This window comes from Dunckerocampus dactyliophorus, chromosome 7 (assembly GCF_027744805.1).
Source record: "Dunckerocampus dactyliophorus isolate RoL2022-P2 chromosome 7, RoL_Ddac_1.1, whole genome shotgun sequence".
NCBI classification, from domain to species: Eukaryota; Metazoa; Chordata; class Actinopteri; order Syngnathiformes; family Syngnathidae; genus Dunckerocampus; species Dunckerocampus dactyliophorus.
The window spans coordinates 24,421,300-24,436,191 of record NC_072825.1 but is presented as its reverse complement, the minus strand read 5'-3'; the positions used below and the strand labels follow the sequence as shown (position 1 = coordinate 24,436,191).

The following is a 14,892-nucleotide window of genomic DNA, read 5'->3' as shown; positions in this document are numbered from 1 at the left end:
GTACCTTTCTCCATGAGTGAGGGCAGCACTGAGCCGCAGAAATCTGCTGACATCATCTCCCTAAGATCCAGTCAGAGCATGGCTGGGAGAGCAGATAGAGCGAGGGAAGGAAGGGGAGGAAGAACTGGGCATCAAGAAACTGCGGATGCATATAAAAACGCACCCATGTGTAAATGTACCTATGTATTGTAAGGGAGACGCACACACGAGATTAGCATGACCGTGCTGCACCACAGAAGACAAACACTGTCATCCTACTTTTCCACTCATCCACAAACACACAACACGTGCTGCAGGGAAGATGCCAGTGTTGGTTCGCTAGGCACTCCACTCCCTCCCTCCCTCCCTCCCTCCCCCACTTCTTCTTTCTCCATCAACCCTCCCTCTCTTCCTCTCTCTCTCTCTCTCCCTTGTTCACCTTGTCTGTTCTGGCTTTTATTGTTGCGTCAGAGCCAGCCAGAAGTGAAGCATGCCGGGGGAGAGCGCTCACAGATCTGTCCCTGCCAACAAACATCCAGGACAGGGAGAGGAGGAGCCGGGGCTCCCTGGACCAGGTAGGAGCTCTGTGAGTTTGGCGGCAGAAAGAGGGTCATTATTATGTTTATGAATACAATGGAAGGTGCTGATGTAGACCCTCAAAGACAGTTGTCTGGCTGATACAGCTGTATGTCATCCTAGTGCTAAAACCGCATGCCCCCCCCCCCCCCCCCCCCCCCCCCCAGCTACTGCATAAGCAACTCCCTAAAGCATCACTGCTGCCAGCCCCCTTGCTCTTAACTCCTCTAAGCCTGTGACTTGCAAAAATCGGTCTTGCGGCTGTCTCGCTTCTTTACCCCCCCATACTCACCCCCCCATCCCACCCTAACCCTGCCCTCGGCCCACTGCCTCATCCTCTGCTACAGTGCCTCCATGTCCTCATACGCATGCAGCCTCATCCCCATCTCTCATGCAGTGTTGTGAGCTGTCAGATGAGCGTAATGTGGCTCCGCCCTTCCCCCCAGCAGCCTTAGCTGGATCATGACACAGCAGTAGCATGACCCAGCACACACACTAATGCTGCCATGCAAAAAGAGCAATGTTAAAGCTTGTAAGGGCTATGTGTATATTATATCACTGCAATGCCATTATGTTAGTGACTAAAGTTACAGTACAATAGCTGTGTATGAAATGTGTATGAATGGCTATGAGTTGGGTGAAATTGCTATAAAAAGACATGATTTGAGGATATGGCTGTGTGCAGCATAGGGATGACATCACGGCAAGGTAATTGGATGCTTAGCAAGTGCTATGATCTTCTAGTGATGCTACAGTATATGTGATAACAACAACAATAAGATAAACCCCACCAGAGAATGATCTGACCCACAACAGTCATGTTGTCATAACACAACAGTAAATAGTTGGACAGATACAGCTAATATCATTCCCCCCAGAAATACATAACGGATTTGCACTAAACTTGGTAGTGCACTTGTAGCAGGTAGCTGAGTGTGCATCTTCTGAGGTGAAGTACAACCAGACTTTAGAGCGTTTCGGCCTGAGCATTTTAGCGAGAGGCTCACTGTCGTCTGTGCAAGTAACAACTCAAGTCAAGTGTAACACCGGGGGTAACGATACCTACGTTTTGCCTCGCCGTCATGAAGCATGTCACCAGCGGTGCCATTATGGTACAGAGTTTCGCTACGCATCCCTCCCCACAGCTTCTGGTGATGCTATGACATCATTGTATTCCTGTTCCTGTTTTGTATAAAAAGTAGGGGTGTCACGGGACAACCAACTCACGAAACGAGGCGATGCACGAGACTGGGTCAACGAGAACGATACGAGATTTTAACATTAATTCGAACAAACTCAGCATACTGTCTCGTTCGTGTTGATGGGCTCACTTTGCTCATTATTAATATTCCCATACGGGGGCTGTGGCATTTGGCTTTGCAGCCATCTTTTTTCCCTCCTCATTTCTACAGTAGTACATTACCTTGCATTGCTCCTCACTCCCTTGCTGCAGTGTGTGTGTGTGTGTATGCTAGCGGCCCCACCTCTCCCCACAGAGACAAAGGAACTGTGTGACTGAGGTCTCACTCTGTTGTTTTATGAAGCGTCTCGGTGCTGAACCAATGTCATTTTCTGAATCCACGTAGTGATTTTATTTAGCATTAGTGTGAATGCTTGGGTCACAGTTTAATACAGAATGACATGTAATACACGCTCAGTAGAAGTGAACAAGTGAAAGTACAATGGCACAAACACAAGCTGACTGACCTCAGGCCTGTTGAGATGGTGCTGCAGCCTCAGTGATGCTGCTCTACTTTGTTCATCTTATTGTTTCACTCACCCAAACCCCCGCCCCGCCCCCGTCCCCCACCCCCGCTCAAAGTACACTGCCATGTTGGGGCAAGGAAGAGAGGAGAAGGCAGCACAAATCTATTTAAGAGACTGCAGTGGAGATGCGGTAGCGTATGCTACAGTGAACTAGTTGCCTTGTAGTCATGCGGGCTTGCTTCAAAAAACATACTTTAACAATACTGTACACATGTGCAGTATGTGCAGGAACTATCTGCATTAGGGATGTTCAATAATATCGGCCCACCGATATTATTGGCCCAATATTGGCATAAAAATGTAATATCAGTCAATATCGGTATTGTTTTTTCCCTTTAATGAAAGCCCATATGGCCCTTTAAACGGCACAAGCAACTCTGCTGTCGCCATAACAGTCAACACGCAGCATATACTCGAGCCGATGTTTTGCTTATCCGTGTTCGGGGTGGCAGGACGTGGTGGGTTGTCAAAACACTGTTAATGGTGAGCGGGGTAGCTCATAGACATATATATGTAGACGCCGCATCGAGCGCTGAGCCGTACGTCAACGTCGCCGCCATATTGGATGTGTCAAGAGTTGGAGCAGAGAAGATGCCTCATTTATGTGGTGCAAGCAAAATCCCAGGGAATAACATTTCACAGGTAAGACTTAACAAGTACCTTCGATAGTATTTGGCCCATAGACTAGCAATGGTAGAAAACCCGTATTTTAGTGATGCAAAAAAAATGTGCATGTGCGCTCGATTTAGAGAGTCGTGGAGATGTCCTTAAAATGCTGTTTTCGGGTGTATTTTCATCCGTATACATGTTTGTTAGGTACATTACTTCTTCCTCTTCAATTTGGATTTATACTGAGTGTTGAACCAAATCGACTCATACGACTGCTCCGAATGTTAAGTTCGATTTTATGCCTTTCAAACTCGTGGATCGCAGCTTGAGGACAAGAAAAAAGGCATATAGGATATTAATTCACTTTAATATCTGTCGGCAGATTAAAGTTCATTAAAATCTGATGGTGCAAAATTGTTTTTTTTTTTACCCAGAATTACTACCTGTCACGTTTGCATTGTCGTATTTTCAATATGGATGCCTTGATTGTACATATAAAAGCAAATAATATATGGATAATTTAGATATCATAACAAAATCATGCTAAAAAAATATAGATTTTCTCAAATATGGAGTGGATGATGGATTTTGTACATTCCTCTCATCAATGATAGCTAGGTATTTCTTGTGGTTAGCGTGGGGTGAAAACGATGACATAGTGTGCTGCTACACTGCAGTGTGAGGCATACAGTATATACATGAAAAATAAGACACTTGATTTTCTTACCTGGACTTTTTGATTATCAAAATAATGTAAATGGCTACTCTGTTGACTTTTAAAACAAATGCCACAGCCAAAGTTATTATATATTTTGTAGTACGGTTGTACTTGCCAAGGTCCGTACGTCGATCACAGCTTTTGTCTAAAGCAATGAGGACCAAAGGCACTATTTCGTGCTATAAAATTTGCTCTGATTTCTTTAATATTTGGGTAGAGAAGTGAATGAGGTATCCAATTAAAGTTCAAGTCGTGCTTTATCTGATAGAATTAATCACAGACTTGATTTTACACATTTCAAAATTTTGTAACATTGCTACTGAAACTGCATGATTTGGCCATTACAACATCATTTTGAGAGCATCATTTGCCAACGTTGTGGAAAACACTATTTCAAAAACAATGCACAATTCATTCATTCATATGTCTGTGGCGTAGCGTAAATGTAAAAAAACGCGGAAATAGCAGCAGGCAGACGCGGTAGTTTGCGAGATGTTGTTTACAGCCACGTTGAGAAGCGAATTTCTGATGCTGATGCTGCCATTAGTTTCACAACAGATATGTGTTAATTCCACGACATGAGATACGTGATGTTACACATATCAGTATCGGTTGATATCGGAATTGGAAATAGAGTTGGACGATATCGGCATATCAGATATCGGCAAAAAAGCCAATATTGGACATCCCTAATATGCATTCTTAGCAGTGTATCACTCTTTTATTACAGGCGAGGAAGGCATGACTCAGCTCACATACAAACACACTTAGAGCGTATTGTTGCGGTGGCAATCATGCAGAGATGTGCTGATGGACTTGGGAAGCAGGGTGACAGTGACAACTGGGAATAGCAACTGTGTGTGTTTCTGTCGGTGCCTGGCGCAGGGCTGTGCAACTTGTGTGTCAAAATGGCCAATCAGCAAGCAGACTGAGGTCATGGTGACACTGGCCTAGTTAAAATGAAGGCTCTGTACCTTCTATGTTACAGAGGGATTGACATACACCGGGGATATTGATTGTATGTTGTTGATTTTATGTATTCATATGTACAAATAAACTAGCTGTTTTGTTATGTTACTTTGATTTTAATACATGACATGAATGGAAGATGATAGCATCAGCGCAGAAGAGAGGATACTCCAGTTAAAAAGATATTATTTGGCTATCAAGCAGCTGCCTATGTTGACACAGAGAGATAAAGACAAAAGGTTTGTCTACATCCATGCTTTGTTCAGTAAGAGTTTTCCCAAAAAAATGGGTTTGTCAGGTTACCAGTCACATTTAAAAATTGAGTAACGAGAAAAAACTAAACGTAGTTTTGTTCACTCCATTTACGTGTTTTTTATTTGGTGGGGTGGGGGTTGCAGGTAAAAGCAGACGTCAGTCCACAGACTCCACACCCAGTGACAGTGGCTCTTCCCCTTGTGACACAAGTTCAAGCCCTTCTCCCAGCACTCCTCAGAAGCTGCTCCCATCATACAGGTCCCCATTTGGACCCAGGCTATCACACACAACACCTAACTCCTCTGTTACTCCAAGACCTCAACCTGAAGGGTCTGACCACCGGCACAACCCACTGAGACTGTCTGGAAAGTTAGGCGGTCATGGACCTTGTGGCCGCCTTGTCCCCGTTAAGATGGAGAGAATCAAAGTTGGTGTTACGTGTGTATGATACATTTTTTATCCTTTCAGCAGATTCATAACACTAATATGTGTGTTGTTCCCAGGTACTGACTGGTTCTGAGGTGGAAAGTGACTATCCAGAGGCACAGACCATTGACACTAGGGTGGTGATGGGCCAAGAGACACTCCTTAAAACATCAGATATCCTGAAAGGGATGTGCTTTCCTAAGCAGTGCGTTCAGGCTCTCTCATCATCAGTTATGCCAAGCTTTCCAGAGCCTCAGACAAAAGAAAACAAAATGGAAACTAGCAAGGAGGAGTGCAAAACCCCAAACCTGGACAAACAAGGAGATGAGCAAACAAAACCTGTAAATCCCTCAACCCCACCAATTCCCCCTATTAACTGTCCCACAGCACCCGCTTCCTCCTCCTATGGTGAGGATAATTTCACAGAGAAGGAAGAGGGTCAAAGTCTCTCGACTATTGAAGTGCCTTCCCTGTCCGACCACGAGCAGGCCTGCCCAGTGGCTCTATCCTTCTCTGAGCCAATTTATTCTGTTGACCCACTCCGAGTGGGTATGCCCTCATCCCTTGACCCTGACTTGTATTATACTGCGCCTTCCACCCCAATTAAGGTGATGTCACGCTCCTCGCACCTTAAACATCGTTCATATCCAGGCTCTCCTGCTTGCTCCCCCTCGCCTGGCTTACCCTCAGACAGTGATGACCTCTGCTCCCCTATGACCTCTCCCTCTGGCTCCTATATGACAGCAGAGGGAGGAAGCTGGACCTCCTCTTATGCATCCTCCACTTCCCCCTCCACCTCTCCCAACCTGACCACAGAAGATGCACAGGAGGCTCGGGCTTGCTTTGTGGGCTCCTTGTCTGAGATTGGAGATGAAGTCGGGGAGGATAAGGTGCGAACAGGTCGAGAGCTGGACGAGGAGAGACCAGGCGACTTATATGTTCAAAATTCTGAAGATGTAATCAATCAACGATTAGGAATAACAAGTACAGTGATACTTGAGGAGGAAGAGACTCAAAAGGAAGCTGAAACCATGATTTGCAGAGAAAGTCATCGTCCTTGCTGGGTGACTGAACATACACCTCTCCCAAGGAGCAGTAGCAGCCACACCAGTGACTCACAAGAGGATGGGGGGGAGTCTGAGAGCTCCCTCTGTCCGCTAGAGGAGGCTAGGGCAGCTACTGAAGAACATTCAAGAATAAAACACACAGGCCTTAAACTGCAACTGGACCCATGTGTATTGGAGGAACATTATGGAAAGACAGCTGTGACTCCTGATACAGACAACATGGCCTCATCTAACCCTAGTCCTGACTCACCTGTTGTCCACATCGATTCTTTCTGTCCTGGAGCCTTTGGCAGACTTGGTCCCAGCTCTTTCATGCTCTCTCAGGCATCCTGTGCTGAGGATATACCAGAGGAAGAAAGGATGATCCCTGTCTCTCTCATTCCATTTCCTCCCCACACAAGCCTAATTTTTAAAGCGGATTCCTTTGAAATAACTCTCTTTCCCACAGAAGATGAAAATGAAATAGCGACGGACAGAAATGAAGGAAAGGACTGTGATGCCTACGCAGCAGGAGAGGAGGAAGCAGACGTTGAAGATGATGACGAAGAGGACGACAATGACTACGATGATGACGATGACGACATCAATGGTAATGAAACCGCGGACGGTGGGGATGACAATGACACTGACGACAGTCCAGAGTCAAGTGTGGAGGCCAAGGTGGAGGTGAAAGTGGTTGAAGAAGAGGAGGAGGAAGAAGAAGAAGATGAAGATGGACAGTATATCAGAAAATCAGTGGGGGGTGCTACAGATGAGGACAGCTCAGGGTCCTTGCTTCATACGCTCTCAGACACATCCATAAATGAGGGGTTGGATGACTTCTTCTGTTTCCAAGATGATACAGATGACTCATTAGATTCAGCTTCCTATAATGGGGAGGAAGATGAACGCCTCTACAGCACTGAGAGGCATGCACAAGCACTAGAATCGTCACCTTTGGATTCACTTGAATCCACAGAAAGATCAGAATCAGAACAGGGATATGCCATTGGAGTGAGTCAAACAGAATCTCTGCACACACAACAGAGCGCAGATAAGACAGTGGATAACCCAGAAACCACTTGTCTTTCTGAAAACATCTCTGCCCAGGAACCCAACTCCCTAGAAACCCTAGGATGTGCCAAACTGTTGGATAAAACAAAACCTGTACAAATGGATGACATGTTAAAACCACTTGTTTTTTGTACATATGCAGCTCCTCTCCACCTTGAGTCCTCTGGTAACAACACTGGGGATGAGAGTGAGAGGCGAGAACATTGCAGTTCTCTTGAGGAACCAAAACACAGCTCTTGTGTCATCTCTCACGACTCCCATGACTCCACTATTCAAGCCTACACAACACCTTCTGTTGGAAAAAACCCTAGTAGTACAGTACAGGAATCAGAAGAAGAGGATGATAGGGAGCATCGCAATGAAGGTCCAGAAGAAGATCCTACTTGTGAACCAGAAAGAGATTCTTATAAATTGCTCATTAAGCATCACCATTATCAGACAGGAAGTCATGGAGCTGCAGGAGTAAGGAGACTCATATCATCCCAATGGTCCTCCAATAGACTTGATAAGCCTGAGATTGAAGACCAGAAGAAAAAGAAGAATGGGAATGCTTCTGTAGAAATTAGAAGCATGGAGTGTAGATCCACTGACCTGGGTTTGTCAGATTTGGGTACAGCCACCAATGATTTAAACAAAGGTGTGCTTCCTCTCTCTTATCCTAAAGACCCAAGTGCAAACCCCAGCAATATCCCCATCTCTGCATCTCCAGAGGTTATTTTTGGACTTGCAGACAACCTGGTCTTGACTCCTGAACATTGCCCTAGTGACTCCGGCCAGGAGAACCTGAGTACTGATGAGAGGGTGCTTGGAGCAGCTGGATCCCCTCACTCTCCTCTGGCTATCTCACCTAAAAGAGAAAACTCAGAAATAGAAACAAGGAGGGAAACAGGTCGTGTCATGGAGATGACTGAATTACATTTAGGATCAGTGGCTGAATTTGGAGTATTGGGAGCAGGCGAGTCGCTTTCCTTGTCACTGGGGAAAAAGTATGACTTAGAAGCAGAGAGTGTACTCATGTGTGACACACAAGGCCAAAGCACACAGACTCCAGTGATTCCTAACATGAGCAATGAAACATACCAAAAATATGCTCTTTGTTATGTTCAGGAGAGAAAAGATAACAACGAGGATGGAAAGCGGCATCGGGGAGAAGATATAGAACAAATAGAAGAGGGAACTTCTAATTTGATCTGTTGGAAGTCGATTGAGGAGATCTCAGAGGTAGGGGGAGACGAGCGGCGATTCCTTGAAGATGATGACACCAATAATCATGACAACGATGGGAATAACACACAGATGCAAGTAACATGGATGGATTCAAACAATAATAATGATGCTACATTTGATTCACTGGAAGTAGAAATGTGTGAAGGACTGAATGCTCTATCAGAGGAAGTGAGACCTCAGTTTGAGAGTGTCAAAGTCACAGAATCAGTTTCTAATATTCCACTTGAAGAGATGCCACTGCAGGTTTCTGTCACAACGTCGGGTGAAGAACAAGAAGCAGCAGGGAGTTCTGTAACCCAAACATCATCCACAAAGGATGGTCAATGTAGCTTGCCATTAGATAACACTAGTGTGGACAAATTTTCAACAAATGAACATCTCGACAGCACAACAATGTCCAGATGTCAAACAAGTCCAGAGAGTCACACAATCACCGCAGAGAGTAATATAGTACCTTCTTTACTACATGGCACGTTTGCTTTATTTATTCCTCGATGCAAATCAAATGCATCTGCATCCATTAAAGGTGCAAATACAGGTTTGCAGTCAGAATCAGAAATGGCAGGGGAGCCTCAAACTAGAGGTCAAAGAAAAAGCAATTGCAGTACTGTGATTGACAGACTTGTTGACGAACCAAATAATACAAATGCCTTTAAAGGACAGCAGTGTGTCAGTTGTAACTCAGGGATAGATGAAGAAGTAAATCCAAAGGAAATGAAAGAGGCATGTGCAAAGGATAAAAACAAAACAGAAAGAAACACCTCTCCTGCACTAACTCTTTTTGACAGTTTTGCACATGACACTGCCAGGGATGCAATTTGCACAGAGAAAACTGATGCTACTAAGAAAGGGCGAAGACGGAAACAACACAAGGCGTTGAAGGTGGGCATACATTCGGATTCCAGTCCTGAAATTCCGGATGATGAAAAGAATTTTCATGTTTCTAAACAAACTCCAGCAGTGGTGATTGAGGACAGTTCAAAAACAAAGGCAGGCAAAAAGGCCAACAAAGTATCCTCATTAGAGCAGAAGACAAACAAAGGTGGGTCACAGATTCAAGTAGAAAAGTGTCTCTCCCCTAATGTCACACGGCCAAAAGATCGGAACCGCAACTCTCACAAGCGTATACGAGAAAACCTGAACGGCATACTAGAAACAGACAAAGAATCGCATCAGGAACAAAGAGAGCTGGAAAACCGATCAGAAATGCTTGATAACAGACAGGAAGTGCTTGATAACAGACCACTGTCTAATAGTGACAGAGGCATCAGAGTGGACATAAATGACAACAACATAGATGATGATCACAGCCCATCATCACAGGCTTTTTCTTCCTCAACATCTCCTGTTTCCTCCTTCTCACCTTTCGACGGAGCTTCAACAGAACTAAAACATGAACTTACAACACCTGTGCAAGAATCACAACCTGTGCATTCAGTCCAGCACTTGCCTTTGCTATCTACATCCCACACAACCTGTCCCACAAGCCAGCAAGCCCCTTTCTCGCAATCTCTTTTAAACAATATCGAGGCCCCCGTCACCCATCCTACATTGACCAAAGCGTTACCCTGTCGATCTTCTGAGATGCAAAGTAATCTGTCTGAGCCAACCCAGGAGTCATCTTCCATTCCTCCTTGCCATAACCGATCCTTGTCACAGTCTCACAAACAACCCAAGCAAGTTTGTACAAAGGACATGACCAAAGGTAAGAAATTAATGGATAGCAAAATAACCTACATTCCCATCTAGAAGAATGACCAATAAATGTGCTTTTCAAGATTTCACTTTGGCAGAGAGGGGGACGGACAGCAGCGAGGAGGATTGTGGACTCCCTCCACATGGTCAAGGGTCTGTTCTCAAAGGGATAACAGGAAATCGAACGGAGAAAACTAGTCCATCCGATCAAAAGGAAACCCAGACTTTCTCTTCTCATCAGCTAACTGGCAAACTGTCTGGCTGTTCAATCAACCACAGCCAACCTATCTCTGAAGACTTGAAAAACAGTTGTAAGATGTTTTTCCATTTCATTAATTTGCATTGGGTTACATCCTTTTCGTTCTCTTTCTGTTTAAAAAGTACACTCTTGCGTGTGTGTACATGTGTGTTTGCTTGTCTAGGTTCCATTGTGGCCTCCTGTAATGAGTCGGAGAGTGAAGGGTCAGTCCCTGAGCTAGAGGAGGCAGAGCCAGTGAGACCTCTTCAACCTGAGGTGAGCCTGGACACAATCTTTACTCTCTACTGGTTGTATGGAACAGTTGAATTATCACCATTAGGTCACATTGAGAGAGTCAAAACATTAAGAACAGCACTCAATGTTATTCAGTTCTACAACCCTACAACCATGACCACAACATATTACATAGTTACATATACAGTAGCTTTTAATAGCTTATAGCTTTTAATGCAGATACAGTAGTACCTCGCATAATGTAAACCTCCTTTTACGTAAATTCCACTTAACGTAAAGAATTTATGTAAAGTTTTTGCATCGTATTACGTAAGAAATTCCATATAACGTAAAGCAGGGGTGTCAAACTCGTGCCATGGAGGGCCGAGACACTGCAGGTTTTCTTTCCAGCCTTCAACACCTTCAGTTTGAGGGAAGGAGCTCATCAATTAAATCACCTGCTGAAGAAACTGGTTGGAGAGAAAACCTGCAGCGTCTCAGCCCTCCAGGGCACGAGTTTGACACATGTGACGTAAAGCGTCTTTTTTTTTCAATCAACTTTATTAATGCCTTACAAATTACAGTAACAGTGCATCAAACCATGGGCATTGAAAAATAACAGTTGGATAACAAAAACACATAAAATAAATCACACAGAAATCGAGATTAAAGAAATAAAAACGTAACAGAAAAGTGATAAATTAATAAATAAAAAAAATAAAGATAATAATAATAATAATAATTATTATTATTATTATTAAAGTAAGTTACACCAGGGGACATGAGCAATGAAAATTAAATTGAGGATATTGAAGTGGGAGCACAGATTTATAGTCTTGATAGCTTTCTTGTTATTAGCAGAGGATATTGATTTGAAGTACAGCTTCAGTTCTTTCATGAAAACATAAAAAAGGGGTTTCACTTTGGCAAATTTTAAGTCGGTGCAAGTTTTTTTTTTTTTTTAAGTCGGTGCAGGTTCAGACTAACAGAGTACTGTACACTTGGTGACACCTTTCAGTTTTATTCATTTACAGTAATCTTATTTATTACCTTATTTTACATTGGAATGTTACTCTACTATGTTTATACTAACGTTTTCTTATATTTTCCCACCATATTTGGTGGACTTTGAATATTTTGAAGGGCCAAAGGTGTGAGTGTGGGAAGATCGTGGAACGGATTAGGCTATTTACATGTATTTTACGCTTCGTATAACATAAAACATTGTAGGGGCGTCTACTGTATTGTACTATATACTTAACGTACCTCTGAATCACTGCATTATTTGCTATACTAAGATGAGACATGAGATACATTCAAGTTCCTGGGGCATATGCTACTTTCAGTGTTTCCCACACATTCATTTATTTGGCCGCCACAAATAAATTTGGACCGCCACAGATAGATTTGGCGCTACCTTTTTTTTGGCTGTACGTGTTTGCCCTGGCTCACAAATACATTATAATGGGGCTGTCTGTATAGCTTGTCGTTATACAGTAGATGGCATTGTAACCCTGCTTCTTAACACACTTCATACACATATACCACAGCTGACTTCGTCACACATTATCACACATCTGTTCATCAATATAGTGATAGATGTACAATGGCGTGTACATTGTCTTTAAAATCAACGCACACTTACATGCAGCCCAGGAAATATCATGAATGTTTTTTTTTTTTTTTAAAACACCTGCGCGTGTTATAAGGCACACGCATGGGCGTCTTCCACTGCACGAAATGAAATACCCGTAAGTCAATAACTTCATATTTTGTTGTTAAATACTGTAAGATTTAAAAACATTAGATAATTTTGCCCAACACAGTAACAGCCTGGAGATCGGGAAGACCTGGGTTCGATTCTCCCTTGAGCATTTCTGTGTGGAGTTTGCATGTTCTCCCCGTGTGCGCGTGGGTTTTCTCCGGGTACTCCGGTTTCCTCCCACATTCCAAAAACATGCAGGTGAGGTTAATTGGTGACTCTAAATTGTCCATAGGTATGAATGTGAGTGTGAATGATTGTTTGTCTGTATGTGCCCTGCGATTGGCTGGAGACCAGTCCAGGGTGTACCCCGCCTGTCGCCCGAAGTCAGCTGGGATAGGCTCCAGCATGCCCCCGCGACCCTAATGAGGAGAAGTGGTCTAGAAAATGGATGGATGGATGGATAATTTTGCACATTTCTTATGGCACTGAAAAAAACGCTCTGCTTTACCCGTCCACTCACACACACACCGAGTCTGACTTTTTGAAAATCTCCACTCTGGCCGGAGTTTTGCATCATTGCCAACTATGCGAATTAGAACGCTAACCCAAAGCCACAGATAGAATGTAGTCTTGTGGGAAACACTGACTTTCGTTCTTTTCAAATATGACCTCATAATATAACCCACCCTACCAAATTTTTATTTTTAGCTAATTAGGTTGAGGACTTTTTGTGTCATGTTTCCTAAAATAGTCTTTAATATAGCACCTGCGCCTGTCCTGCAGCTTCTCTCCTCTGCAGACGAAGGCCTGAACAGACCAAAACAGAGCCGCAGTGAGAAGAAGGCCCGTAAGGTCAGATAAGGCACTTCAAAACAATGCATCCTTGAATTTAATCATCATGAAGCCAGTATTATTTTATTAGCTGCTGCTCTGTGTGTGTGTAGGCCATGTCTAAACTGGGTTTAAAGCCGGTCCACGGTGTGACAAGAATCACCATAAGGAAGTCCAAGAGTATCCTGTTTGTCATCAGCCGACCTGATGTATTTAAAAGCCCTGCGTCGGACATTTATATTGTATTTGGGGAGGCTAAGGTAAGTATATTTGTTTCTTTTTGCTTGTTTCCGTCATTGCATCCTTGCTTATTCCTCTCCACTCTTCCCAGATCGAGGATCTTTCTCAACAGGCTCACAAAGCTGCTGCAGAGAAATTCAAGGTGCCTGTAACCTCTACTCCCTTGGCCCCCCCTGTCCCACCCAGCCTCCGCATCAAGGAGGAGAGCGAAGATGAAGAGGAAGAGGTACACTATGGACTAATCACTGATCATTCTTTTAACTTTTAACATTGTCTCTAACCTTTTATTCTCTCTTTTCAGGTGGATGACGGGGGTCTGGAGCAGAGGGACATCGAGCTGGTGATGGCTCAGGCCAACGTGTCCCGAGCAAAGGCCGTGCGTGCGCTGAAACACAACAAGAACGACATTGTGAACGCCATCATGGTGAGGAGAGAGCAAATGGGGGGCAGATGGTGAACAAATTAATGAGTCACAGGCAAGCAACGGGGGGTTAAGTGGAAGCAAAAGAATAGAGGACAATGACAAGTAGAATTTCTCCCCAATAACTCACATAGCTCTTCCGTTCTTACTCTGCATCGCTACATGACAGTTTCTCTCCACGAGATGGCAGTAGGACCTCATAATGAACTGCTGTGCAGCTAAGCACGAGGGCTACAATACTGGCTATTCAAATTCTACATCTTACATATTACTCCCCCTCTTTCTTCCAGGAGCTGACTATGTGAATGGTGTGGATTATCTGAATCCATCCTCAACCCCTAAAGCCTGAAGACCACGCTGTATCGCTGCTACTGTATGTTGCATCTCCAATACCTGCTAAATAAAGTCTGTTAGGATGCCAAGTTGTGGTTTATTTGAAGTAATGCACAACAGTTGACTAAATGTCTGGACTAAAGGTATCAATAACTTTCTCTTTAATGTGTATCTAAAAACTATCCTATCATTGTTTGGTCAACATTTTTTTTTGTTATTATGAAATGTCCCTAAAGTCCATATACTTCCAGGTTGAAGCACATAGCTACGCTCCACCGCACTAGCTTGCGTTTTGACACACTTTTACCATACATGTGTACGTGGTGACGTGTGAATAAAATAAAAACATTTAAGACATGAAATTACCTCAAATTGATTCAAATTATGTAAATTGCCGCTAAAGAGGGACGGACGTGAACAGGAAAAGGTTAAGTGCTAAGACGAGCACCGGCCAGCTCTTGCAATTCATTCTGGGTCTTGTAGTACAAGCATGTCACACACAGACCAGTTTAGAAACGTACGTTTCTATCCAAATAAAACCACCCCGCA

At 43.7% G+C, this 14,892-nt stretch overlaps 1 protein-coding gene and 1 long non-coding RNA gene across 2 annotated transcripts in view; one reads left to right on the top strand and one right to left on the bottom strand.

The window, feature by feature from the left end:
- Positions 1–13,948, bottom strand: part of LOC129184704 (uncharacterized) — a 28,605-nt gene extending 14,657 nt beyond the window's left edge. The window contains exon 1 of the long non-coding RNA XR_008571940.1: positions 13,871–13,948. This is a non-coding gene — a long non-coding RNA (uncharacterized LOC129184704). The remainder of the gene's footprint in view (positions 1–13,870) is intronic.
- On the top strand, positions 109–14,432 carry nacad (NAC alpha domain containing). The gene is made up of 10 exons (XM_054780877.1): positions 109–554; positions 5,017–5,300; positions 5,377–10,351; positions 10,425–10,652; positions 10,764–10,855; positions 13,302–13,370; positions 13,463–13,609; positions 13,681–13,815; positions 13,891–14,013; positions 14,301–14,432. The coding sequence occupies exons 1-10, from the start codon at positions 470–472 to the stop codon at positions 14,313–14,315; spliced, it is 6,153 nt and encodes a 2,050-aa protein (XP_054636852.1). The 5' UTR covers positions 109–469; the 3' UTR covers positions 14,316–14,432.
- The last annotated feature ends 460 nt before the right edge of the window (positions 14,433–14,892 follow it).

Bases quoted from the DNA above. Each gene is read 5' to 3' on its own strand.
- nacad (XM_054780877.1), top strand. From the start codon at position 470: ATGCCGGGGGAGAGCGCTCACAGATCTGTCCCTGCCAACAAACATCCA. The intron at 555-5,016 runs GTAGGAGCTCTG...TGGGGGTTGCAG, and splicing joins GCCGGGGCTCCCTGGACCAG to GTAAAAGCAGACGTCAGTCC. The intron at 10,856-13,301 runs GTGAGCCTGGAC...CCTGTCCTGCAG, and splicing joins TGAGACCTCTTCAACCTGAG to CTTCTCTCCTCTGCAGACGA.